This window comes from Lynx rufus, unplaced genomic scaffold (genome assembly GCF_022079265.1).
Source record: "Lynx rufus isolate CCGP_SWC_20201006 ecotype Redwood Valley unplaced genomic scaffold, mLynRuf1.p SCAF_5, whole genome shotgun sequence".
Taxonomy (NCBI): domain Eukaryota; kingdom Metazoa; phylum Chordata; class Mammalia; order Carnivora; family Felidae; genus Lynx; species Lynx rufus.
In genome coordinates this window covers 26,740,774-26,766,156 of record NW_025814867.1, presented here as the reverse complement: position 1 = coordinate 26,766,156, position 25,383 = coordinate 26,740,774, and the positions used below count along the sequence as shown (strand labels likewise).

Here is a 25,383-nt window from a genome sequence, read left to right as displayed (position 1 = left end):
TTGAGGAGAGAGAACCAAACGAAAAAGACAAAGTCCACCCAGCTTCTAGCAGCTAACTGGGGAGCAGCCTAAGCAGCTGTCTTAGGCCAGGTTCCCCAGAAGAAGAGCCTGAGATATGGATTTGGATGCATACAATTTATTGAGGAAGCACTCTTAGAAGAACAGGGTGAAAGCAAGATAGGGCAGGGGAAGGAGCAGAGCTCGAAAGTGTTTCAGCTGAAGACTAGCTTCACCCTGATCCCATGGAGAACTCTAGAACATAAATTACACCACAGAACTGGTGCCATTTTGAGATAAAGGACCAACTCTTTTTACTCTACCTGCAGCCTAGAGGTGGGTTAGGGAGTAACCTTCCAGTGGCTTCCACTGGCCAACAGCAATTCTTCAAAGGAGAGCCTGTGAGTTTCTAGCACCCAATAATCACAGCAGCTTGAAGATGGAGGAATCTGCTTGGAAAGGGGGTCTGGGTGGGGCACCAATAGCATGCACTTACAGGCAAGTATTTCTATTCTTAGTCAAACCAAAACATGTGGATGCATTTTTCTTCCACTGATCCATGCTTTAGTAAAACTGACAATAAGTCAGTCTGGGCACAGGTTCCCAAAATGAAAAGCCCAGCGCCAGAGCTTGAAAAACTCATAAGCACCATGGTTGGTCCCTCTGTGGTCTGAAGGAAGGAACTAATTAGGAAGCTCCAAAACACGAGTAGACTTGTCCAACAATGCATGCAATTCTGAAAACTTTAACAGTGTCAGAAGAAAATAATCCAACTCTCCTATTCCTTGGTCAAGAAGAAATACACTGTTCACTTCTGCAGACACCAAGGGAGACAGGAACACTCTCCAGGAAAGCTCAGGAAGAAGAAACACAGCAATACAAGAGAAAGGGTATGACTTTGTATTCAGTGCTGTTTCACTCACATAGAGTATGAAGGAAAAAGTAGACGCCAAAATGTTTTGAGAGCTCATTTGTTCTCCCAAATGCGTATTGGTTGGCAAATTTAGGGTTATTTGAGTGCTTGAGAACGTAAGAGCCAGAATTAAGTTCTGAGGTTATTAAATCATTAAACACTCCTTTCCCACCTCTCCCTATGCTCAATACCTTCTTTTCTCAGTTCATCAGATTTTTGTTCCAGCTTTTCAATGTCATCATCCAATCCATCTGAAAATAAGAGAACCACCTAGGAAAGTATTCAAAAAGAAAAATGAGTAAAAAGGATGTCACTGAAATCACAGATTGACAAATAAAATAAAATCAGGTTACCTTTCCTCGAGCAGCTGATTTATTCTGAAATGCATCCCACAGAGAATTCAAGAGGTTTGTGTTGAGAAGAGATGGTCCTTTAACTGTTATATCCTTCAAGCTGTTCAGTATGTTTTCACTATAGATCTCAAACTTGGGGGAATATTTTTCCATGGCATTGGTCACTTGAAATGCCACACTAACCTGAGTCTCTGTGCCCACCTCACAGCTTACCCCATTGAGGGAGCTGATGGCACGTAAGAGGTCTTGAAGGTAGGTTTGTATCCAAGGCTGACCTTCGAGCAAAGTCTGCCCATTCTCATGAGTTGAGATGTCAAATCCGACCACAACATCCACAAAACAATCTAGGGTTCAAGGGAAAAGTATATCTTATTAGATCCACAAATACCTTTGTTTGGCTTGGATGCCGTGTCTGAATCAAGGTACTTGAAATTCTTATTTCTATTCCAGTTATAAAGTTGGAAAACAAGGAAGAGCATGAGTGAATACAGGAAGAGGCTTAGAATCACTCTTGGACAATCTGTACAAGGATAGAATATTTTTTTTAACTGGTATAAAATCTCGAGGATTTTGTAACAAAGTTCTGAAAGACTTCATTTGTGGCCACTGAAAAAGCATGCAAAATCATCTAAATATCTAAAATTATAGTGGAAATGGTAATAGTCTACAATAGGAAATCCATATCATACTACTTACTAATTAAGGTCGTTCAACAAATTTTAACTAGAAGGGAAATACAAAAATTTGAATAGTCATTTAGAAAAAATAAATGATTTGTCTAAAGTGAGGACTATGATGATTTCTCTAAAAACAATCTTTGATTCTTCGTTTTGTCTTCTTTAAAAAAATTTTTTTTGATGTTTATTTATTTTTGAGAGAGAGAGAGACAGACAGAGACAGAGACAGAGAACCAGCAGGGCAGGAGCAGAGCGAGAGGGAGACACAGAATCTGAAGCAGGCTCCAGGGTCCGAGCTGTCAGCACAGAGCCCGACACGGGGCTCAAACTCAAAAACCGTGAGATCGTGACCTGAGCCGAAGCTGGACGCTCAACCGACTGAGCCACCCAGGCGCCCCATCTTCTTTTTGTCTTCTAACATCCACTCAGAAAGGAAAAAGTAAAAAAGAAAAACTCCAAGAGATCCTTTGGGATCTTGCTTAGTTTATGTCAAAGACAGTGTTGCCTTCAGAGCTCAGGCAGTCAGGAAGCTGAAACCTTTGCCATTCCGGGATTCGAGAAATACTTAGAGTTTTGCATTTAGAGTGCTTTGCTCTTATCCCTACTAAGGCCAGGGACATGTAAGCATTGGAGAAACTAGAAGGGACTTGGTAATTTAAACTAAGCCTCCGAAAGGGAGTATAATCAGAGAAGGATAAAGTCGTAGGACATATGCATTCTTCTTTCCAGAACTTCAGCTTTCCAAACCTTCAACTTTTTCCAGCAAATTCAGCTGGATACAAATTCAGCAAATTTTACCAGTTTGCTTGGTTAAAAAAAAACAAAACAAAAACAAAAATAGGTGGGAGGGAAAGTTTATTTTTAATTTGCTTTGTTCAGATAAGGAGTTTTTCAGATATCTGTTGTGTGGACAAATGCCCACCTACACTACCTCTAGACACACTGGTCAATTGTACATTTACAAGTATTTGAAATCAAAATGTCATTTTCAAGTTTTAAAATAAGGGTCAGTAAACTTGATTCATTTTTATCCCACTCCCTTGTCCCCTTATTCATGTTTAATGAAAAAAGATGTGGGTGAGGGAAAAACAAAAGCCTTATTGGGTCATCAATTTTCACCATCACATTTGAGGTAAATTGCTGTTATCAAAAAAAATCTGAAAGGTGGGTTTTCTTCAGTTTTTCTTTATTACTTACTTTGCCATATATACTTATTGGAAAATCTCTTCTGCAATATCTAGAAAAGGAGATAAAGAGAAAGAAACTAGCCAAAAGCATCGGAATATGTCCTTTCCAAAATCCCTGTTGAATCGATATCCTTTCATTTCTATCTTGAGATTGCAAGTTTCACTCTTGGATGAATACTGTTTTAACCCCTGAACAGAAAACCATTCAGTAACCCAAACAGATCACAGCCTTCAAGGAAAACAGTTTCTTGTGAAAAAACAAACATTGGCAGCAATGCCAAAATGTCATTGAATGATCCTGGGAACTGTCCCCTCTAAAAATTAAGTGTTTTAACTTTTGGTCTAGATTACTGGAAGTGCAAACTCTAGTAAATAAGTTCCTTGTATTTACCTAATTCAAATTGACAAATGATTCCCTAATAATGTGATCAATGGAATGGAATTTGAGAAACAAGCCCAGAGTTGGCAGCTATATGTCTGAATACAATTAGAGTAGACCCTACTCATCAAGTGGGCTCTCATGGAAGGAAGGGCCTTACCAAGTCTACAGAGACATTGGCCCTCCAATCAGGAGCCCTTCAGAGCTAACAAGAGGCAGGAATGGTTTTGGAAAAGAGAAATAAGGAAGGGTTAATTTAGGATAGGAGGAAGGGATATTGAAAAGTGGCAATAAACGCAGGGCAAATCAGGAAGGGAGTCCACAGGGCTGGCTGTGGGGGTAGATAACAAGGAGAAGCAAAACTCTTGTTTTGAGCACCCTCACAAACCAGGGTGAAAGCCTGGAAGGGGGAGGTCGTTAAGTGGGAAGGCTCAACGGTTACTCTCAGTCACGGACTAGTCACAACTCTGTTACTGTTAAATAACTTCCGGCAAATCTCTTAACCTTTTCGGGCATTAATTTTCTTGTTTATAAAAATCAGATTATACATTCCAAAATAAAAATACAAAAGAACAGAAAAGAGGTAAAACAGGAAGTCTTAACAGTTTTCCTGCCAGACCTAAAAACTCATTTTAATTATCTGATTTATAAAGAGAGTCCATAATTGGAGTTGATGGAAGATTCTTAGTATTAATAAATACTGTTAGGAAGGTAGGACATATCAGTAAGATTAGAAAACAATTCCTAAATATTTTAAAGGGGAAAGTTGGGCTATTGGCAGTTATTGGTTGGGATAAGAGAGAAATTTGTTTGGGGCCTTTGAAAGAAGGGGTATCTTAGATGAAAAAAGAATGATCTAGAAAATAGTTAGTGTAAGAGACCCGGTTCATATATTTCTCAGACTCACTACCTCTCCCCTACCCAATCCAGGACTTGGACATTTGTCCAATGGATAGTCTCAGCTTCCATCATCATCTGGTGTCCCAATAGTGTGTGGCCGAGGGCAAGTCTTTGGCATGGCCTTCATCCTCAGTGCAGGAGGGCCATGATGACTCTGGTTCCCATGTCCACCTCAGCTGAACTCACAGGAACCCCTGCTCCTTCCACCACTTACCGCCACATATATAATTCACTGTGGGTCCTGTGTCTGGTTTCCCTGAAAGACTGGATAACACAACATAGTAGTGTGGGAGAATTAACTCTCCTTGAGAGTAACTCTGATCAATGAAAGGCAGTAGTTGAGGGGAAACTGGCAGATAGATCCTCTTCTCTATTCCCCCTGATGGACCTATCTATGTGGTTGTTCCATACAGCTTCTTTGGTGATATTCTGCATGACTAATGCACCAATTATGGTTTCTCAAGAAGCTGCAGCAAGCTTAGGAACATACCATCTTGTATTTACTTTTTGTCCTTTCCTAGATCACTTCCCTTACACTCATTCTTGCTTCCCCGGGACTGTACTCCCAAAGTAGTAGCACATAAAGGATTAGCATATAAACTTTGCTTTGAGCTCCATTTTCTACAGAACGCAATTAAGACATAAACCTAAAGAGATTCTGGTCAAGGAAAGTTGCAAATGATCATCTATTTTTGTCCTTACATTTCTCACATTCCTTGAATCAAATCCTCATATTAATCAGACTAACCTCTTGTTTAACTCTTTTTGATTAATCTATCCATGATGATGTAAACGATAAGAGGTACCATTGATTCTTTTGTACCCTAATCACGGCTCCATGAAAAAGGGAGCATTTCCATATCCCGAACACTGCCTGATATCTCCTCTAGATGGTCAGAATAAGCAGGCTCAAAGAAAAATCAGGAAAATAAGCATGAGTAAAGGTAAGAAAACAGATTTTGGAGTTCAGCTGCTTACGGGAATTTGTCGTATACTGAGACATAAAATTTGAATGTAAATCTGAACCACTGCAAAAATATTAATGTTCCCAAACTAAGGAACTCTTGGTAAATGGTACTTCTGTGAACTGACCCCATGATTCCATGTATTTGTATTTATCAGATCATTTCAAGATACCCTCTGCAATACTCTCTGCTAGTTACTAATATTCTGTGCATATATGTCATGTACTTCCCATTCATGATCTCACTTATCCTTATGAAATAGCATACGCTGAAACTCCTCTAATATTCATTTTACTGTGACTTAGAGCAGCTTGTCCAGGGTCTCCCAGTTATTACCATGGATCTCACACTTGGGATTCAGATCCAGGTTTGTCTGGGGTTCATACACTGAACTACCTTAATCTTGTTTTACCACTTCCTGGGTGGTTAGTGTTGATAGGTTATGCAGGTTACAAGTTCTTCTACTAGAAGTAGAAGTGATATTTTCACAGCAAGTGGTTTCCTCAGGGGGCAGCAGCTTGTGGGAACACTTTCAGGACACACACCATGTCTTAAGTTCAGCTATTAATTGGCGAAGCACAACACTTAGACACCAGTCCTGTATAATGTCAGCATCAGATAACCTAGACAACTATAGCAAGAAGACAGCTTAATTTACCAACAACAGAAAAAGGGTTGGAGTCAGACAGAACTAGGTTTCAACATCTGTTGTCTGTTACTTCCTGTATGATCTGGGCCAGGTTACCGATATTCCTTTAAACCCTAGTTTCCTCATTATAAACGGGAAGAAAAATACAAACCACTCAGTTTTGAGAGAATTTAATCAGATAATGCATTTAAAATGCTTAGAGCGCCATGCTCAACCCTTCATGGATGCTCAAGAAACACTGATTCCTGGGGTGCCTGGGTGGCTCAGTCGGTTAAGTGGCTGATTTCGGCTCATGCCATGATCTCGCGGTTTGTGGGTTTGAGCCCCGTATCGGGCTTTGTGTTGGCTCAGAGCCTGGAGCCTGCTTTGAATTCTGTGCCTCCCTCTCTCTCTGCCCCTCCCTAGCTTGTTCTCTGTCTCTCTCTCTCTCTGTCTCTCTCTCTCTCTCAAGAATAAACAAACATTAAAAACAAACAAAAAAAAGCAACACTGATTCTTAGTCACTTCTCTCCTATCTCTATGCAGCTGCCTGTCCTTTCACACACACTGAATCGTATATACAATCAGAGAAAGAGGATTTAACTTCACAAATGAGAGAAAAAAGGATCGGGACTTCTCCAAAGTTATGCGTATTTTAAATAAGAAGCAAAGCTAGGTGTTTAGGCTCTAAGCCTGATTTGCTTTGAGTCATACCAAACTATTATCTGATCTCCTTGACTCGGGGTTTATAGTTTAAGAAGAGCTGGTATTCTCTAGTATATTTTCACATGCTTTTGGGGTTTTATCAGTGTTCATCCCAGGCTCACCAGTCCTTGGTCTGCAGCTTGGCTACAAAGGCTTCACATTCTTGCTTGCTGCAGTAATGACTTCAAGTTTATCTTCATATAGAGTACTTTTATTTATTTTTACATTCATGACTATTTCCTTTAAAGATAATTTAGTGACTACTTGGGAGTGCATACTCCTGGTTTTGACTTTCAAAGTGGTTTTCTTTCACTTTCTCAAGTAGAGACTAGATGGTTCCAAGATAATTTTCTGCCTAATAATTGCAAATGGGTATTTCATCTCAAACAGGAAATTAATGTGGAAGGTCTGGCTGAGGTCACCAGACATTCCAAAGTATGGGGATATCATGCAGCAGAATTTATGAAGACAGTAGCCCCTAATCAATTATGCGACTCTTAACCTTTAGCCTACACACTGGGTCTTATAAAAGGTTTGAGCTTAGAGCTTAGGAGAACATCTTGGGGGAGAGAACTGTTGATGTGCTGTGAGGTCTCTCACTACATGTACACGTACACACACACAGAAGGAAAGGAGGTAACTTCCTCTTTAAGCCAGGTAAGAGGAGCTTTAAGAGAGAGCTAGAAATTCTAAAGAATGAGTCACAGGATGGCACACCGATCTCTCTGCAAAGGAGGGGTGACCACACTGAGGGACCTTAACTTCCAGTGTTTACTGGGGCAATGGATATGTTATTGTTTCCCATGGAGCGGACATGGCCACATGTGAGGAGTTGTTGTGGACCCCTTTGATGTCCTGTCCAAGAAGGCTAACTGGAAGGCCAAAGAGATGACAGAATAAAGCTGGAGGGATCACTAGATGCCCAGAGGCTGAGGAAGGCATAAGGCAACTCTAGAATTGAGACATGCTTACCTTTTTCAAGGGAACTATGGTTGAGAGATCCCCTGACAAATGTGCTTTGGTTGGGGGAGAGAGGGTGGAGGTCAAGAAGGGAAGTCTTTGAAGGACCCATGAATGGTCCTTTGAAGAACCCAGATTTACATGGTCACAGAAAACCAATTCTTGGCAAGCATCATCAAGCAAGAACTTTTCTGTATTTCTTTAGCTCTTCTTCCTTCCCTAACCCATTCTGGAGAGGCCAGAAACCATGGCTAGCAACAAGAGAACAGGGTCTGGAAGAGGTGGGTAGAAGTAATAGGTGGGGAACAGTAGGTAAATTGCCATGCGTGGCCTCCTCTGTTGTGGTGGGAGAGCAGCCTATGGGAGGCTGGAAAGTGGAGTAACCTTAAATCAAGTTTTTAGTTTTAGTGGTTACCTTTTGATGGACATATTAATCACTGAGAAAAGGTTCACGTATTTCCTGAAAGTGACTAGGGGCAAGGAAAGAGCTGGCCCCCATGAATAAATTTAATGGATCAGTGGTAGACAAAAATGAAGTGACTTTACTCTGAATAAGCATGACACCTGGGACGTAATTATAAAGTTTAAATGCACATTTTCTCATTTAATCTTGACAATGATCTTTTGAACTAGGTGCTGCTATCGTTCACATTCTACAGATGAGAAAATTGAACTTAGACAAGTTAAGCAACCTGTCCAAGAAAAAAAATGGCCATTTGAGCAGGGATTTGTAGCCAGGGTGCCTGTCTCCAGAGCTGTCTCTTAGCAACCATATAGCTTTCCTCTTCTTGGTGAAAATCTAGAGTTTATGTTTACCATAGGTAGTTACACAGAATCACAGCCAACCCATTGGGCACTTCTATAAAGATAGAAAAAAATCATCCCTCTTTCAAGACCTTTTTTTCCATCTGTTGGGAAAATGTCAAAGCGGACTAATTTTTAAGAAGATATTTACTAACTTCTGCAGTAAAACGTTTCATAATAAAGATATAAATCTTCAAGGCTGTTCATTCTCTATATACCTGTACCAGAGCACCTGGCAGCCCGAAGGCCCTATTGCCAGGCCACGAAAACCTGTAGAATAGTTTACTTCTTTGAGACAGTCTCCAACCTCTGAAACCAATGAGACTGTAAACAATGGCCTTTCCCTCACACCTTCTGAAGCGACTGCATTCTCATTCACAAAGGCATGCACTCGCAGGATATGGGAGAGAAAAAAAAAAAAAAAAGACAAAGGCTCTCATATGTCCTGTTTTGCAGTCCACGAGTCACAAAAAAAAAAAAAAAAAAAAAATTCATGTTGACTGTGAAAAGTTCAATCTGAAATCCAGAGGCACAAATCTGAATTCTCCTACCAGCCCCAGGGGATGTAAACAGAGCTTGAGGAAAATGTCAGCAAAGACAGGGAAGGAAGAAATATGAAGCACACAGTAAATACTTACTGCTCTCACCCCCCGAGGTACAGATGTTGCGAACTATCCTTTTCTTGACCTTTGTCAGTTCGTCAAAGTTATGAACTGTCAGTTTTTTATCTGCAGTCCCAGTGATCTGAATGAGCTGTTGGTCATCCACATCCCCAATGCCCACAGAGTAAATGTCAATACCTTTGTGTCGCAGGTCTTCAGCGGCCTGAGCCACCTCATCTTGGGACTGGCCATCTGTGAGGACCAGCAACACTTGTGGGGTACCTGCATTTATCCGGCTGCCCATGTCTGGCCGGAAGTAATGCCCCACCTGCCGGAGTGCGGCACCGATGTGTGTGTATCCAAAGATCTGTTGGATGTTTTCAATCTTAAGCGATATCTCGGTTTTGCCTATGAAAGTTCCTAGTGGAAATTCCGGCCGATAGGTATGGCTAAACTGGGCAGCTCCTATGCGTACTCTGTTGACACTGACATCAAAGTCTTGAACAACAGATGCCAAGAATTCCTTCATCTTCCTGAAGTCATCTGGGTGAATGCTATTTGAGCCATCCATGAGGAAAACAAGATCTACTTTTTCAATTTCACAATCTACAAAGAAGAGGAAAGGAAATAACAACAACAAAAATCAGGCTGTTATTTTTTCTTGAACCTGGCAAGGTTATGTGTTCATTGCTATATAGAAATGATATTTCTGAAGACGGTTTCTTATCTTATCATATGCCATTTGGTGGTCAGATTAATTGAGAGGAAATAAAAACACTCAGTTCATCCTTTTATGCCTTTCTTGGGTATTCCATTTGGTCTTAATGCCATTTTCTTTTCGGAGATGCCAGAGAATTGGGGGGGGGGCACAGAAAATTCATTCTTATTTGCAATCTAGCCTTAACCCTTCCAGAAAACCCAGTGATAGTGGTAGCACAGCAAGAAAAAACAAAATAGTACACATCCATTTAGAGACTCAAACAAAAAGACAGATGGTCTGTATTATTGACTTGGCCTCCCTGGCTTGTTAAGCCAATCAATACTTTTCTGGTTATTACTAGGGCAAACTGAGGTTTTAAAATCATGCCTTCCAGTCTATATCTTGTCTGTATTCTTCTTTTTCAGCCCCTTTTCTGGTCCATATAGGCAAGAGCATCTACTTGAGGAAAAACATTTTTGAACAATGCAACACAGTTTAGAGATGCTTCCTTTGTGTTAATACAACAAATACAAAACAAAAAGAATATGAAAGACCACTGCCAACGAATGAGTTATGCTTGGCACAGGCTCATGTGTATTCCTTAGCCTTCTGGTAAACATTATCATTTCCTTGAATTCCCCCAGAGAACTCACCACTGACTTAATTAATTCTCATGTTAGCCTAAGATGAAAGGTGTCTGAGATTCCAGCAGTCAAGATAAGCAAGAGAGGGATAAAGAGAAATAAGGCAACCAGAATCAGTTAACTTTAGGAATTGGTTAACTCATTAATTCCTTTGTTTTGGTTTCATATAAAGGAAATTAAACTTATATATTTTTTTAACACCTAAGGGAGAACTGTCAATACAAAATTTCAATGTCAACTTCTGCAGTGGCCTTAAAAGGACAGATCAAATTTCAGTCATTGGCCAACAGAAGCTAAGAGTTGTACCAGTTTTCAGTAAGACTGAGACAGATTTTGTTAGTTTCATGAAAGAAAAAGGTAGTAGCTGCCTTCTAAGGAGGCAAGGCATAGGAAAACCAGAAAAGGAACTGCACCCAAGATGTTGGAATCCTGGATCAATAGCAATTCATCTAATGACAGTATTTTTAGTAAAACACACCGTAATAAAAATACTAAGGAATTTTAATAGACCAGTGTCCCTTTAAAACAAAGGGGTAGAATGGCAACTGAATGAATGAGTTTATACATACATAAATGTGGCAATGTAATCTCTAGCCACAGAACTAGAAACACATGGCAAACGAAATCCCCGTTCTCTGCTCTGGAAACACTGGGGTCCGGAATTTAATATCAGGCTCCATGTTCTAAACGAGCTTTTGCCATAACAGAAATAAGGTGAAGGGACTGGAGACTTCCAGACTGCCAGAGAGAAGACTTCAGGCAAGACCTGCTGGCTCTGAGGAAGGGATGGAATTGATTTCTTACGTGAAAAGGAGGAAGAAGACGTGGAGGTAGAAGTGGGTAGGAAGGATGTGTCAACAACTTTGTGTTCTGATCAACAAAGCCTGTTCAAAGATGGTGAATTCTCCATCATTAGACGGGCTTAAGCAGGGAGTAGGAATGCTGTAGAAGATTTCCTCCATGGGGAGGAGGCCAAATGAAATGTCTTTGAGATCCTTCCAGCCCTGAGATTCTATAACATGGGGAGTTCTAGGACAATTGGTGCTCCTTCTCTCCTCTCTAGAGAACTTGCTCCTGAAGGCTATTGCTTTGGTTTCTCCCTCACTTAGATCTCAGCTGATAATTAAGAAAAAACGTAATTGACAAATCTTACCTACTTTCGAAGTGTTACATACACTGGCTGACACATCTGAAAATATCCCCTTCAGGCCTCCAAAAGTCTCCACGAAGAAGTACTTGTCACTTGATCCTGCCATAGCTAGCAGTTCTACAGGATTGGCACCAGCGATCCCCACAGCCAGAACAAGAATGCCTTTGTCCCTCAAGGCCTTGGCTGTGGCATTGAGCTTATCTGCATCGTGGGATTCCCCATCGGTGATCACAATGAGGACTTGGGGGACCCCTTTGTGCAGGCGGCTGCCCCGGGCTTCAGTGAACATGTGGTCTGAAAAGCCTAGTGCCTCAGCGGTGTAAGTATTGCCCCCCATGGGCTGGTCATTCTGGAGCACCGAAATCACCTCCCATTTTGTGCTGAGGTTATCCAGATAAAACAGTACCTCTGGGTCATCAGCATACTTCAGAGCCCCAAACCGGACCTGATTTTTGCCAACGTCAGCTTTTTTCACCAAGTCAATCATAAAGTCTTTCATGATATTATATTCGTCATAGTCAATGCTTCCAGAGCTATCAATTACAAACACAACATCCAGAACTTCAATTCGCTTGCATTCTAGAAGAGAAGGAGAAAGGAAAACCACATGAAATTAGCTTTGGACATCATGGGAGACTCCTCTCCCCACACCTGTGTTTTAATTGCCAGGGTCTTCTCTCCATGGGATCAAGTTGTACATTAGGATGTCCATTCCTTGGGTAACAGACACAATACACGTACATTTGTGCTGCTAGTATGTAGAAATACTCAGGCAAGCTTTTAGGACACGGTGGATATGAAGCCTACTGTAGGGGCCACAGAGGGGGCCAACAGTCACAGGATCAGAGGAATAAACATTTCAAATGCTTTAAACTAAAAAGGAAACACAAATTCTGTAGGCATTTTCCTGTATAAATAGTTTCTTCAACATGTGCTTTCATTTACACAAATTTGTCTTTTTTTTTTTTTTTTTAAGCCACAGGGATGCGATTTTTTTCTTAAAATAAACCTTGGGGAAATGACCACATGAAAATGAATTTGGAAACACTGTATATTTTTTCAGTTATAGGACAGCTGATTCTTCAAGGTTACATTTTCTTTCTTTTTAGCTTCCTTGAAACATTATCTATTTTCATTATTGGGCCTCATCATAGAAACAAGCCCATCTCACACTTGGCCTAACTAATGGTCCTGGCATGATGCTATTAACTTTTCAAACTTTGGGTCAATGGCATGGAACAGTGAAGCTGGAAAGACCCAGTTAATTACTTAATCCTTGTGTGTGTAACACATTCTATTTAAAGGCACAGAGTTCCAAACTACAACTCATTCATGCTGGAGAAGTCGAATCCTAAGATGGTTGATGATTAAGTCTTTCTGCAGCACAATCTCTCCACAGGCATTAGAAAAGTATGTTCCAGATGTTAACTCACCCACTCTGGAGAAACAGACTGGGGTCAAAATAGGCCCCCTCCCTAGAAGCTCACCACATTTTCTTCCTCTGCAAGCCACTTGCTTGCTATTGAAACTCTGTTGAAAGTCTCAGAGCCAATCAATGTGCTTATCTCACTGACGAGAGGCCACGTGTACATAGTCATAAACCAAGCTCTCAGGAAAGGCTGCTTCCACAAAAGAAGAAACTACATCTCTCTGGCCTTTGGCTGCCCTGGGGAGCCCGCCTGCATTACCCAAGGGACTAGGGTATAGATTGCTCAGTGTTGGTACCCTTTGAAGATTCAGATTTGTTCTGGATGGAATTATCGAGAAGTACAATCCAGGTTTATTTTCTACAAAACCACAATCACCAAACCTTCCAGTGGGAGTTGGACAGATCTGTTATTTGACCAACAATGTTCCTCTCTTTCCTCAAAACTCTGTTAAGACCCATCTTCTTCGTAGAGATTTTTCAGAACGCCTCAGGCATCAAGGCCCAGGGATCACAACGTCAATCAGTCCCTTCTATTTGCCCGACTTGTTTCATCACCTGCATTACTCTGCAGTTTCACGGGCAGAGAGGATGGGGACTCTACTATTTACCTCCTTCAAGGCATCCGTTGCTCACGTTCCCATAGGATACTCCTCCTTGATAGGATTTAATATCAAAGTGTTTTTACAAATGTTATCTCACTTCACAGAAGTACTGGCTTTTAAAAATTATAAAACAAATAAACATACATTGGGTGTTAGGTCAAAGGGCAGTCACCTCGCCCAGGAGGTTATGCTCCAGTACTGCTTGCCTCAAACATAGCCCAAGGACACCGGTTATATGAGGCTGGCTGCTTGCCTCCAGGTGGAACAGACTCTGGTGTAACTCAGGCTCCAGGGTTCCCCATGGGGTCAGGATGAAGCTGTACTATAGCTGAGACTGCCTCCTCGCTCAGCTCCCACCCCTGCCCTGTCCTACTTCCCTTACCCCCTTTCTGAAAAGGCCTTCAATAAAATCACTTCCCCAAGAGCCTCTGACTTAGCTTCTGTTTCCGGGGAACCAGGCCTAAGACATTGTCCTAGTGCTCTTTGTCTACAAATGGGGAACAATCCAGGTGGACCAAAATTATTCTGTATTCATTCAACAGTTCTGATGAGGAAAGGTGCATTTTGTACGTAGGTAAAAAGCCACGGGGATGAACATTCCAATTAAGCAAAGTTTACAAGGTTCAAATAGTAGTTTATTTAATTCAAGCAACAATGGCTAACACAGACGTATTTTGGAAAATGCCACTAGTGCATGTGCTCACACCTACCTTCACGGGGGCTGCATATTCCAAAAACAAGATCATCTTCAATGTGCTGCAGAATATCAAAATTCTCAACATAAAACACCATCTCTGGCCTCCCGCTGATCTCCTCAAGCTGGGTGACATTGGAGCCAAACACCCCCACCGAGTAGATTATTATGCCTTCTTGTCGAAGAGCTACTGCTGGCTCCTTGACTATGTCCTGAGCTTCACCATCAGTGATGAGGATGAGAAACCTCCTGACATTGGGCCGGGCCCCCTTGGCAGGGCTGAAGTACTGAGACATAAAGGTCAGGGCACCACCCGTCAAGGTGGTTTCTCCAATGTGAGCCATCCGGTCTATTGCATCTGAAATTTCACGTTGGGACATGTATCTATTGAGCGGAAATTCCTCCTTATTGATGTCGCTGAACTGGACTACGCCGATCTGCACCCGATCTGCCCCAATCTGAGATTTGCTCACCAGGTTTTTCATAAATGTTTTCATTTTGCTGAAGTTTTCAAGTCCTATACTGCCAGAACTGTCCACCAGAAACATGATGTCTGCTTTCATCTCTTTGCAGGCTGCATGGAAGAAAACAAGGTGTTTATTCAAGTGGGCTTCAGGTGAAAGGATTAAGGGCAAACAAGAAATCCAAAACACAAATAATTCTATACTGAAGTTAAGTGTGAGTTTGGTGAGGATGGCTAACAGGTAAATAAAGCACTGAAGGCCATAAAAGTGAGGCTATTCTATTTGTTATTTATATCTTGAATTTGTAATTCAGAGTATCTTAACCTTAGCACTATGATAATTTTTATCATGGAGGGCAGCCCATGCATCATAGGACACCGTAGGACATTTAGCAGTACCCCGACCTCTACCTGTTAGATGCCAGGAGCACTCCTCCAGTTACGACAAACAAAAGTTACTCTAGACATTGCAGGTATCCCCCAAGGAGGCAAAAATCACCCTTGGTTGAAGACTACTGACATAGTTCTAAAAGGTTTCATAGAAGTTTTATTAAAAAGCAATTTAAATACATCTGAGGTACTTAAAATCAGGTATCATTTGCAGTGTCTAATTATAGGTCTAACCTAGCAGGGATCTGTGGGAAGAGGCTAATGAATATTTATTAGGGAGAACTCCTCCAAACACCTTTCTTACGCTTCCGATATTAATCAGAACACCATAATGGGCTCCTAGTTCTGCTCTGGAGAACAAACATAGCTACTCAAGTCAACAAACATTGACTTGGAAATTTATGTTGTTTCTCTAAACCTGTGATGTCGAATATTGCAGGATAGTAATTTATGAGCTGAAGTCAGAAGGTAAAGTCACCATGTCCCCTACCTTCTTCAGCACAGATTTCCTGAACAACTTGGTTTCTTATGTCTTTCAAAGCGTCGAAGTCATGCACGTAGTATACCCTCTTTTCCTCGCCTGCAATTTCTCGCAGCTGTGTTTGGTTGGCCTCCTTGACCCCAATGGCATAAACACGAATGAGCTCTTCTCTCAGTCTGTTTGCAGGCTCCAAGATGCTATCCTTGGACATGCCATTCGTCAGGACAACAAGATGACACGGCACTCTGTTTCCTCGCTGCTTCTTTGCTTTTTGCAATAGCCCTAGCGTGAAATTCAGGGCTGCACCCGTGTTTGTATTCCCACCCATCTGCCGGATGTTCTCAATGGCCTTTCCCAAGTCATGCTTGTTAGTGTATTTATTGATCTCAAATTCCAAGTCCCAGTTGTCAGCATACTGAACGGCCCCAACCCGCACTTTTTGGGGAGCGATGTTGAACATCCCTACGACCTCTGACAGGAAGGTCTTCATTTCATGGAAGTCGGTGGCCTGGGTGCTTCCAGAGCCATCAATGAGCAGATAAATGTCTGCTTCTTCAGTGTCCACACAACCTAAAATGGAACCAGAAAGGTTGGCTGTGGCACTGAGGCAAGTGTGAAGAAGGAATGAAAATAGATGGGAAGTAGAACAATACAAGCGTCTTGAGACAGAAAAATGGAAAACAGCTCCTAGGCATAAAAGACACTCTACTAGCTTAACGTAGGAAGAATTTAACATCACTGGGCCCAAATGAATTGCTTCTGACAGTTTAAGACAATTTGGATAGTTCTCTGCCATGAATCAAAGCAAATCTGGATATAATAAAAGATTAGAAAGAAGACACGAAGATGATTTTTACAAGTCACTTCCCTCAATAGTGAATAACTGCTTAGCAAAGAGGCAAGTGGTATGTTGGGAAATGGAGAAGGTATTTAACTGGACATTGTGGACAGAGGAGCTCTCTTTCTTGAAAACCTGAACAAACTATTTACTCTCATCTACTCCTAGCCAATTAACAAAACTAGGGGTATCGTCAGTGGTCTTATTTGTGTAGGACAACTACGCTTTTACAGTAAACATGCCAGCAATGTTTGTGGAAGAGTGTATACATATATATGCGCATGTATATCTACACATAGTTTATATAGTATGCACGTGTACATGCAAAATATTTAAAATACACTGCTGTCTTTCTCTCCAAACTCACAGATACTACAACAATACTTCACAACAAATCACTCTGTCCTCCAACCACGTCATGCTTCCTGTTTCTTCTCTAAGTTGGAATTTGAGAATGATGGAAGAAAAGGAGAGAAAAATACAGAAAGAAAAAAGAAACAGTAGTGCCCGGGTGGCTTAGTCGGTTAAGTGTCTGACTCTTGATTTCGGCTCGGGTCATGATCTCATAGTTTGTGAGTTCAACCCCCACATTTGGCTCTGTGCTGACAGCGCTGAGCCTGCCTGGGATTCTCTCTCCATCCCTCCCCGCCTCTCAAAATAAATGAATTAACATTAAGAATAAAGAAATAAAGGAAAGAAAGACAAAGGGGAAAAAGAGACAAGTAAAGGCAGAGAAACAGCAAAGGATGGTGTTCTAGAGTGTTTTTAAGTCATGAGGAATCCTGGACAGGAAATCCCTCCTCCCCATTCCAGCACTACAATGGCTTTCATTCTCCCCCCAATTTACACTTCGAACCATCAAACAAAGGTAAGAAATCAGGAACTTATCCTCCCTACCCACAGCATGCCCTGCCAGTCCCTTCTCTATGTAGAATAACCTGAGAGGAGAAAAAGAGAAGGATCCGATTAATCCTTCTCTCAGCTAAGGACTTTACCAGATTTGAGAGTTTCAGTCCGTTCTGAGAAGACAGAGACCGTGTGCGTTATCTGGTTCCGCAGCTTCTTCAGAAATGTCTGATTGTGAGCAGCCAGGTCAGAGAAGGTTTTCAGTTTGGAAACATGCTGCTCAGCGGGGTGAGAGGCGATCTTCTCCAGCTGGCTGTCGCTGGCCCCCTCTATGCCCATGGTGAAGATGGTCACGCCCTCGCGCCGGAGGTTAACGGCCGCCTTGGTCACGTTATCCTCTGACGGTCTGTGGGTCACCAGCACGGCAATCTGGGGTACCCCCTGATTCTTCCGACTGCCATTGCGTGCACTGAACACTTCCTTCCTGATCTTTCTGATGGCAGCTCCTGTGTAGGCCTTCCCAGCCTGGGGAGAGAGGTTCTGTATATTCTGGAGAACCTCCGACTTATTTACACCCCTGCTGAGGGAATTTATCACCTTTGTCTCATTGCTGTAGGCCACAAGGCCAACCCTCATGCAGTTTTCCTTTATGTCAAGAGCAGATATGCTTTCTTCCAGGAATTCCTTAAGATAGTCAAAGTTGTCCTGGCTGCCATTGATGGACACATCCAACAGGAACACCACATCAGCCACAGATGGGCCTTGGCAAACTGTGTGGACAAGGAATGAAGAAGCACAAGTTTAGCTAGAGGTAGGGCATCTTTGCTCAGCATTAGAAGGCGTGGAGAACATCTACCAGAGCTTGGTTATACACTTAAAGAAAGAAGGCTGTATACAAAATGATTATGAAGCTGAGATCAGAAGGTCCTAGATTCAAATACTGGATCTTAGCTCAACTCCCAGCTTTGATTTCCTTATCTGTGAAAATAACATTTATCTCATGAAATTGCTATGGGGATTAAATGTGATACCGTGCTTCGCTATGGGAGCTGGTGCATAAAAGCCACTCAGTGAATAGCTGCTACTGCGATCATATTAAAATATTATTAAAATCAATAGGTAGAGTCCAAATATTCCTAAGATGTGGTAATGGAATAGTGATTGCACTTTCTACTATTTTATTTGGGAAAGATGTTAGTAATAGGATTCGCATTTTCATAGATTACCACAAGAAAATCATTCTCTATTATCAATAGGCAATTATATTGTCTCGTTCAAGCAGATTTAAGCAGCAGTAATATGAATTTCCTATGTTACTTAGTAAGACTTGTACACTTGAAGCAAATTGTTTTTTCCTGGCTCTCCCCTGCCCTTCACTTGGATGATGTTCGTAAACTCCTGGCCCCTCTTGTTAACAGTACAAGAGGACAGACTGGGACACAGGGCAGCAGGTTAGAGGCAGAGCAGAACACAGGAAGCTCATCAGGATTAGAGCAGCAGGAAGGGAGAGCATGTGGGCTGAAGCTACCTGAGGCTGGGAATCCAAGGGCCCCATCTACCCGATTTCAAACTTCAGCCTGGCCTGGGACCAGGCCGTGTCACCTCAAAGAACGCCTGGGAGTTTCTGCAGAAACAAGGGTTTGGCCTTCCTGAAGCTGTTTCTAGTGCTATCATTCTGTGATTACATTATGTGGTTTGAGGAGGCAAGGATTTCTTTAGGAACAAATCCACCCTTTAAAGGAACCAGTAAATAAAACTACATAGCAACTAAAGCCCAAGGAGACTGATAGCTCAGAGATAGGATGGGTGGTAGGGAGGTGTCCCTGGATTTTAAGATGTGTTGATGACATGCAACATAAGTGAAACATGGAAAAACCAAGCTTTGTGAGGTTCACTGGATTTATAATGGTCACAATCCTTGGGTCCTCTTGAACACGTGAATATTTAACATCTGAAAATGCAGCCCAACTTTTGAGGAAAGGGAGGCTCACAGTTTCAATCCTCTCCCTGTGCTGATTTTTCAAAAGCAAATTAATCATCATTCTATACATGTGCTCTGAACCCACCTTCCACAAGAATGTCATCTGCCGCTCCGTCCCTGTACTGGGTCGCTTCCTTGATGATCTGCGTCATGTTTTGGGAAAACGTGCCCAGGTCCCTGACCGACCGAAGGTTGAAGTGAAACTGAGCCGTGGCCATGGCCTTCAGCTCCTCCTCAGAAGCTTCCTGCAGCCCCACGGAGATGATTCTCACCCCGTCTTCCCGCAGGGCCTTCGAGGCCTCTTCCACATCGTCGTCCTCGGACGCTGCAGAAGCCAGGACCACCAGAATCGGGGGAAACTGCTTCTTGTCCCTCCCGCCGGCCGCTCCGGAGAAGAAGGTCCTGTGGGCCTCCCGGAGAGCGTTTCCTATCCGCAGGGAGCCGCCGATGAAGGCGAAGTTCTTCTTGAGGTGGTTCAGCATGGGGTTCCTGCTCTTGAAGGTGCTCAGCTGGAACTCACTGTGGAGCCGGTCGCTGTACTGAGCCAGGGCCACGCGGTACTTGTGGGCCTCGATGGGGAGACTGGTGATCATCTTGGTGATGAACGTTCTTACAAGAGGGAAGGACTTAGTTCCCAGGTGATCAGAGCTGTCCACCAGAAACACAACATCTGCATACTCAGGGCCTAAAAACCCAGAGACATACAAACAAAGCACAAACTTTAGAAAGGTACTACCTGTTTAATACTAGCCATTTGGATAAAACCTACTTTCCTTTATTTGTATTTTTAATACCTTGCCAATGAACTGAAAATAACAGTGTGACATTACGTATTTGCCCAAGAAAAGAAATCTTTATTTCGTGGGCTTTTTCATACACCTTTGCATTTGAACTCCTCGCAAATTAAGTATCACTTTTGTGTGGAATTAAAAAAAATAGGTAAATTTAGAGAAGTAGAAAATCCTGGGTTTTTATATCTTTACTGGATACTTCCCAATCCCCCACCCTTTTTTTTTTTTGCTTTCAGAATTTGATCTCAGTTTATATAAAGAGAATAAAAAATTTGAGAATCACATTGCTTTGAATTTGGGTGGAGATGCTCTTTCATTGTGATTCCTCTTTAAGCAATGTAACATTGATCTGATTGACTTACAAACATATTAGTTTGTATTCCCAAATGTTAAATGGATGAAATTTAAAAAATACCTAAAAATCATAAAAATGTGGTAAATTTAAAGTTCTTTATAATATTTTTTGGCGAACCATGTGAATGATCATTATAATGCTCACATAAGTAAAATGTGATGGAAACCAGTATGCCCTAAGTTAGGAAAGGGATTACAGTTTTGGTTTCTATTAAAAACATAATTTGTATATAGGAATACAATAACTTTGCTGAACTTTGAAGGATTCATTCAGTGCCAGGTTCAATGCTAAGTATGTAGAATTATATTTTAATGTGATAGGGAATCACTGGATTCAAGCACAAAATGTTGTTTATTGGTGACCTGCTCATTTGAATGCAGAGTCCTCCCCACTCTAGTAGAACATCTATGTCTTTTCTGTGGTAGGGAGAGGTCTGTCTGTCTGATGGTATATATTTAAGCAAATATAGTGTACTTGGATAATGGAAGTCCTGACTTTTTTTTTTTTTTTTTAATCAGCTAACTCCACCTGCCCTGTCAAACCATTCTACATACTTGGGCTTCAGGTTCCTCACCTTTCAAATGAGTGGATTCTACTAGAAAATATGTAAAGTCCTTCCTCACTTTGAGATTCTGATGAACAGAACTGGTTACAAGATAAATTCTAATCAAATGAAAATAACCTCCATCTCTTTCTGTCTACACCTGCTAGGAAACCAGCGTTGGCAACCCTGTGTGTGATTTCATTTTCTTGATAGCAGTCTGGTTGAGGCATGATGGATAACATCACACCTTGTCTTCTAAATCTGAAACCTAATTTCAACTGGTTTGAGATTCTTTTGATAATCATACAGTCAGCAGTGTCTTAATGAAGGTGAATCAATATTGTCTTCTAAGAGAAGGCCAGAATCCCTACGAGGACTGTCAGGGGAGCCCTGCGTAGGATGGCTTGACTTGTGACCAAAAGTGACCTTTCTATTCATGAACAAGCCCCCACATCTTGCATGGAAAAAGGAAATGTGGACAATTGGCATGTGAGACAGATTCAGGTTCTGATACAGCTCAGCGTTATGTCTGAACGTGGAACACTTGGGGAAAAAGCACTGCTCTCTTTAAAACAACTTAATATCAAGCCCCGTGAGACATCAAAGAAAAATGTTTGCAGAACAAAGTCTAGTTTATCTCTTCTGAAAACTTGCTTCCAAGGTCACAGTCCTTGAGAAAGCTATGAAAGCCAATATAGGTGGCCCTGGACATGAAGTGACCGGTACAAGTAGTCACTATTTTGAGGTGGTCAAGGAGTGAGGGGCAGGCCAGTATTTTGACTTCATGTCCCCTGGACCAAGGTAACTGACAGACAGCAAACAGCTATGGAGCTTTCTCTTCAGGGCAAAAGCACTCTCTTTACAATAAGCTAACAGTTTAAATTGGAGCAAATCTGGATACTTAACTAAGACAATGTTTTGGCACAAATGAACTAGGAAGAAACATTCCAAATGTTCCAGGCCTGAATCTAATATTAAATGATAGAATTTTAATGCAACCTCCCCAAAGGCCTAAAAGGGGTTGAAATTGAGGACAAAATAATAGCTCTCATATCTTTCTATCATAACCAAGGAATAAGGTCCAGAACAAATGATCTTTAAAGGAGCACAGGATAACATCACAAAGAAATTGAGCTACCATCCATCCCTTCACCACCATCAAAAGCAAAGTAAAGCAAAGCAAAACTCTTTAAGTAGGTCAAACTGATCTATTTTCTGTAATAAAAATTAAGGAAAAGAACTTTCTATTTTTTTTTTTTTTTTTACTTACCAGGATCTTTGTTCATAGAGACATGGGAACAAACTATTATAAGGAACAAGATCAGCAGCATTTTCCTCTTACGACCTCAAAAGTCTCCAACTTGAAATCTGAAAAGGCAAAAACAAACACCTAAAATTGTGGATATTTTGTAATCAAGACACACAAATAAGAGCACACAAAATTCTATAGCAAACTGGGTGCAACAGAAAGCAGAATTTCTGAGGTGCCCCGACTTTCTGATCTGTGAAGAGCCTTAGAGAAAAAGATCCACAAAAATTCACACAATCACAACATTTTTTTCCTGGTCCAAGACCCTGCAGAAACATGAAATTCTGGATTATAAATGGAGGTAGCCGGCTGCCTTCTAGTTCCAACAATATTTTGTGTCTCTATTAGTCATTTTCCCTGTACCCTCGTGTTACCCTTGGTCTACTCTTTGCCAAGACAATTCAGAGTTCACGGCTGGGACACAGTCTAAAGACCTGATTTATCATTTCTCCATCATGAACATGTAGGTGTGTTTCATCTTTGAGCAATAAGTATTTTTAGATGGGGTAAAAATTCCATCTTTTCCCCTATCCTACATAATTACAAAGGTAACCATTTTCCCTTATCCTTAAATTTGAGAGAAGACATAAAAGTAGTGACCCTCCATATTCCATATGATATCTTGCTCCTCAAAATGACTCAATTTGTACTATTTTGCTTCCAACTACCCAGAACTGCATGAGGCAAGGGTTTTCCAATTCTATTGACCTAAAGAATCTTCGCTCACCTATAATTATTCATTTCATAAATTGAAATAAAATATTGAAGACGTTGAAAATAAATATTTTCATGAAGCAGGTTTAGCTCATTTATTCACTCATTCATCCCCTGAATGAAAAACTAATTGATCCATATTAAGAAACTAGCATCTTTGTTTCTTGCTAAGTTCTTACCCAAACATGAATTTGCAATATTATATACGACCATCTCACTCCTTGTCAGGCAGGCTCCCAGTGCTTAGTATTTCATCCCTTCAGAAAAGGGACCTGTGCCATGAGAAATTCCATCCCCATTTCCTCACCTACTCCATCATCCCTCTGACATTCTGGAATCTGGGACTTTGCTCTGTTCCTTCATAAGAAGCCTAGATGATATAAACTTTTCAGGCCATAAGTCAATTTATCAATTCTATTCTGAATTATTCAGTGAACTGGAAGGGGCTCATAAGAGGTTGTTTTTAGTTCAACCCTTACATTTTAGAGGAATGTTAGCCCTAGAGTAGATTGCCCCAGATGAAAACCAAGTCATAATATCCGTACAAATTTTGTACTAACGTGTATAACAACAACAAATCCTCCCACTTGTTGTGCCTTAAGTATGTGCCATGTCCTGTGCTAACTGCTCCACATTTGTTCTCCTGTTTGCTATGAATAACACACCTAGTAGCAAGTGAAATTATTCCGATTTTGCAGATAAGGAAACAGTTTCATGAAGGGGACATAAATAACGGTCTCAAAGTCACCTTGATAAAATGGGCCAGAGTCTGGCGTACAACCCACTTCTGTCCGACTCTAAAATCTGTCCTTGCAAACTGTTATCCCAAACTCAACACGGTGAACATAAAAAGTGTCTCCAAGTTTCTTTCTGAAAGTTAAAACCTGGATGGAACAGTGAGGATTAGGTAAAGCCATGATAATCCCAAAGCAGCATGAAGCATCTGGAAATTTCCCCATGCAGATGATCAATACCAGTGATACAATAAAAGTTGAATTCTTTGGAATAGCATCTTGTGAAATAGTTTTCTCACATCCTTGAAATGGATTCAAAAAACTGGTGTGTTATAAGGCCATCCAGTGTGGAAGCCCACACGCGAAAGGTTCTCTTGAAGTGCATACGGGCCCTGCTTGGTGTGTGCAGTAAGACTGGTGGTGGGCTAAGCCTCTAAATTCATGTTTGGAAGGGCTGGGATCATTTTTACCACATTGAAACATGGATGAACCGCCTAAATCTGTATGCTGTTCTACTCCTAGACATGGCCAGGATTTATATAATTTTTTTAGAATATCTGAATATTTAAAATAAAATTTAAAAATACCTGAAGACATAAAGGGAGAATAAAGAAACAGAAAATGTAAGTTCATTGTACGTTCTTCTTAATAGTGAGATTGACTGCTTGTTACAGAAATATTGTCAAAAGGTATAGTTCTCCTTAATCTAAATTTTGTTGTAATTCATTTATTCTGAATCAAAAAAACAAAACACAGAGGCCAATATACATCTTTTGGAAGTTATAGGCTATAAAAAGCTTTTTAAAAAATCTGGATCCCTGTAAACTTTCTGTTGAGAAGGTAGAATGTTTCTAATTTAAACCACAGCTGCAAAAGCAACACAGTCACCAAACACTTGGCTTCAACCCCAGAATGTTTAGAACTTGTGCAACACCTCTCTTGAGGCTACTAAGAACCAGGGGTTTCAGGGAGACCTCTGCCCCATGCAAGCCAATTCATAATCTAGGACATGTCTTCCAAAAAAATATTAACAGCCCAAGAGGGATACTAAAGAGACCTCAGCAAAATTAAGATAAATGCCTTTTTTTCCCCTTTAAAATGAGCATGCAGGATACATCATTTCTAAGCATATGGACTGTATTTTTCTTCAGAAACAGACTATTGTCAGCTGCTGCACTGTAAAAAAACACTGGGTCTATTCCACAAAGGTCATGACAAATTGCCATTTGTTTATCTACCCCCACTCACAATCTCTCCACTATTTCCCTTCCTTGAGCCATGCTACTTCTCAGAAGTCAAAAAGTAGAAAGAAAAATATTCTAAGTAAGACTTACACTCACTGAAACGCTGCAGTATGAAGCCTTCACATACAATAGGAACAAATAAACACGAACCAATAATGGTAAACAATACAAAACACACAAGCCCTCAAGAGGCAAGCAAATCACATAGTTTTACTGCTAATGTCATGTTTTTCCCAACTGCATTTTCTGGAATCACAAAAAAGAGACTGTGTATGTTGATCATATTGAATGAACAAGGTCATTATGACCCTGCCATTTTGTAAAATGTATACTCATATGTGTTGAGAGCAGTTGATTCAGTAGAAAGAGCACAGTCTATAGTATCATGACTTGGGTTTCACTCT

The 25,383-nt window shown here is 41.1% G+C and overlaps 1 protein-coding gene across 1 annotated transcript in view; it reads right to left on the bottom strand.

Annotated features, from left to right (window-relative positions):
- The window catches only part of COL6A6 (collagen type VI alpha 6 chain), a 118,096-nt gene extending 95,787 nt beyond the window's left edge, over window positions 1-22,309 (bottom strand). Inside the window, exons 1-9 of the mRNA XM_047100389.1 lie at window positions 22,249-22,309; window positions 19,374-19,973; window positions 17,457-18,077; window positions 15,633-16,193; window positions 14,306-14,863; window positions 11,568-12,143; window positions 9,107-9,676; window positions 1,264-1,607; window positions 1,102-1,180 (exon numbers count right to left, since the gene is read on the bottom strand). Coding sequence (XP_046956345.1) covers window positions 1,102-1,180; window positions 1,264-1,607; window positions 9,107-9,676; window positions 11,568-12,143; window positions 14,306-14,863; window positions 15,633-16,193; window positions 17,457-18,077; window positions 19,374-19,973; window positions 22,249-22,309 — 3,970 coding nt within the window. The remainder of the gene's footprint in view (window positions 1-1,101; window positions 1,181-1,263; window positions 1,608-9,106; window positions 9,677-11,567; window positions 12,144-14,305; window positions 14,864-15,632; window positions 16,194-17,456; window positions 18,078-19,373; window positions 19,974-22,248) is intronic.
- Between the last annotated feature and the right edge of the window lie 3,074 nt (window positions 22,310-25,383).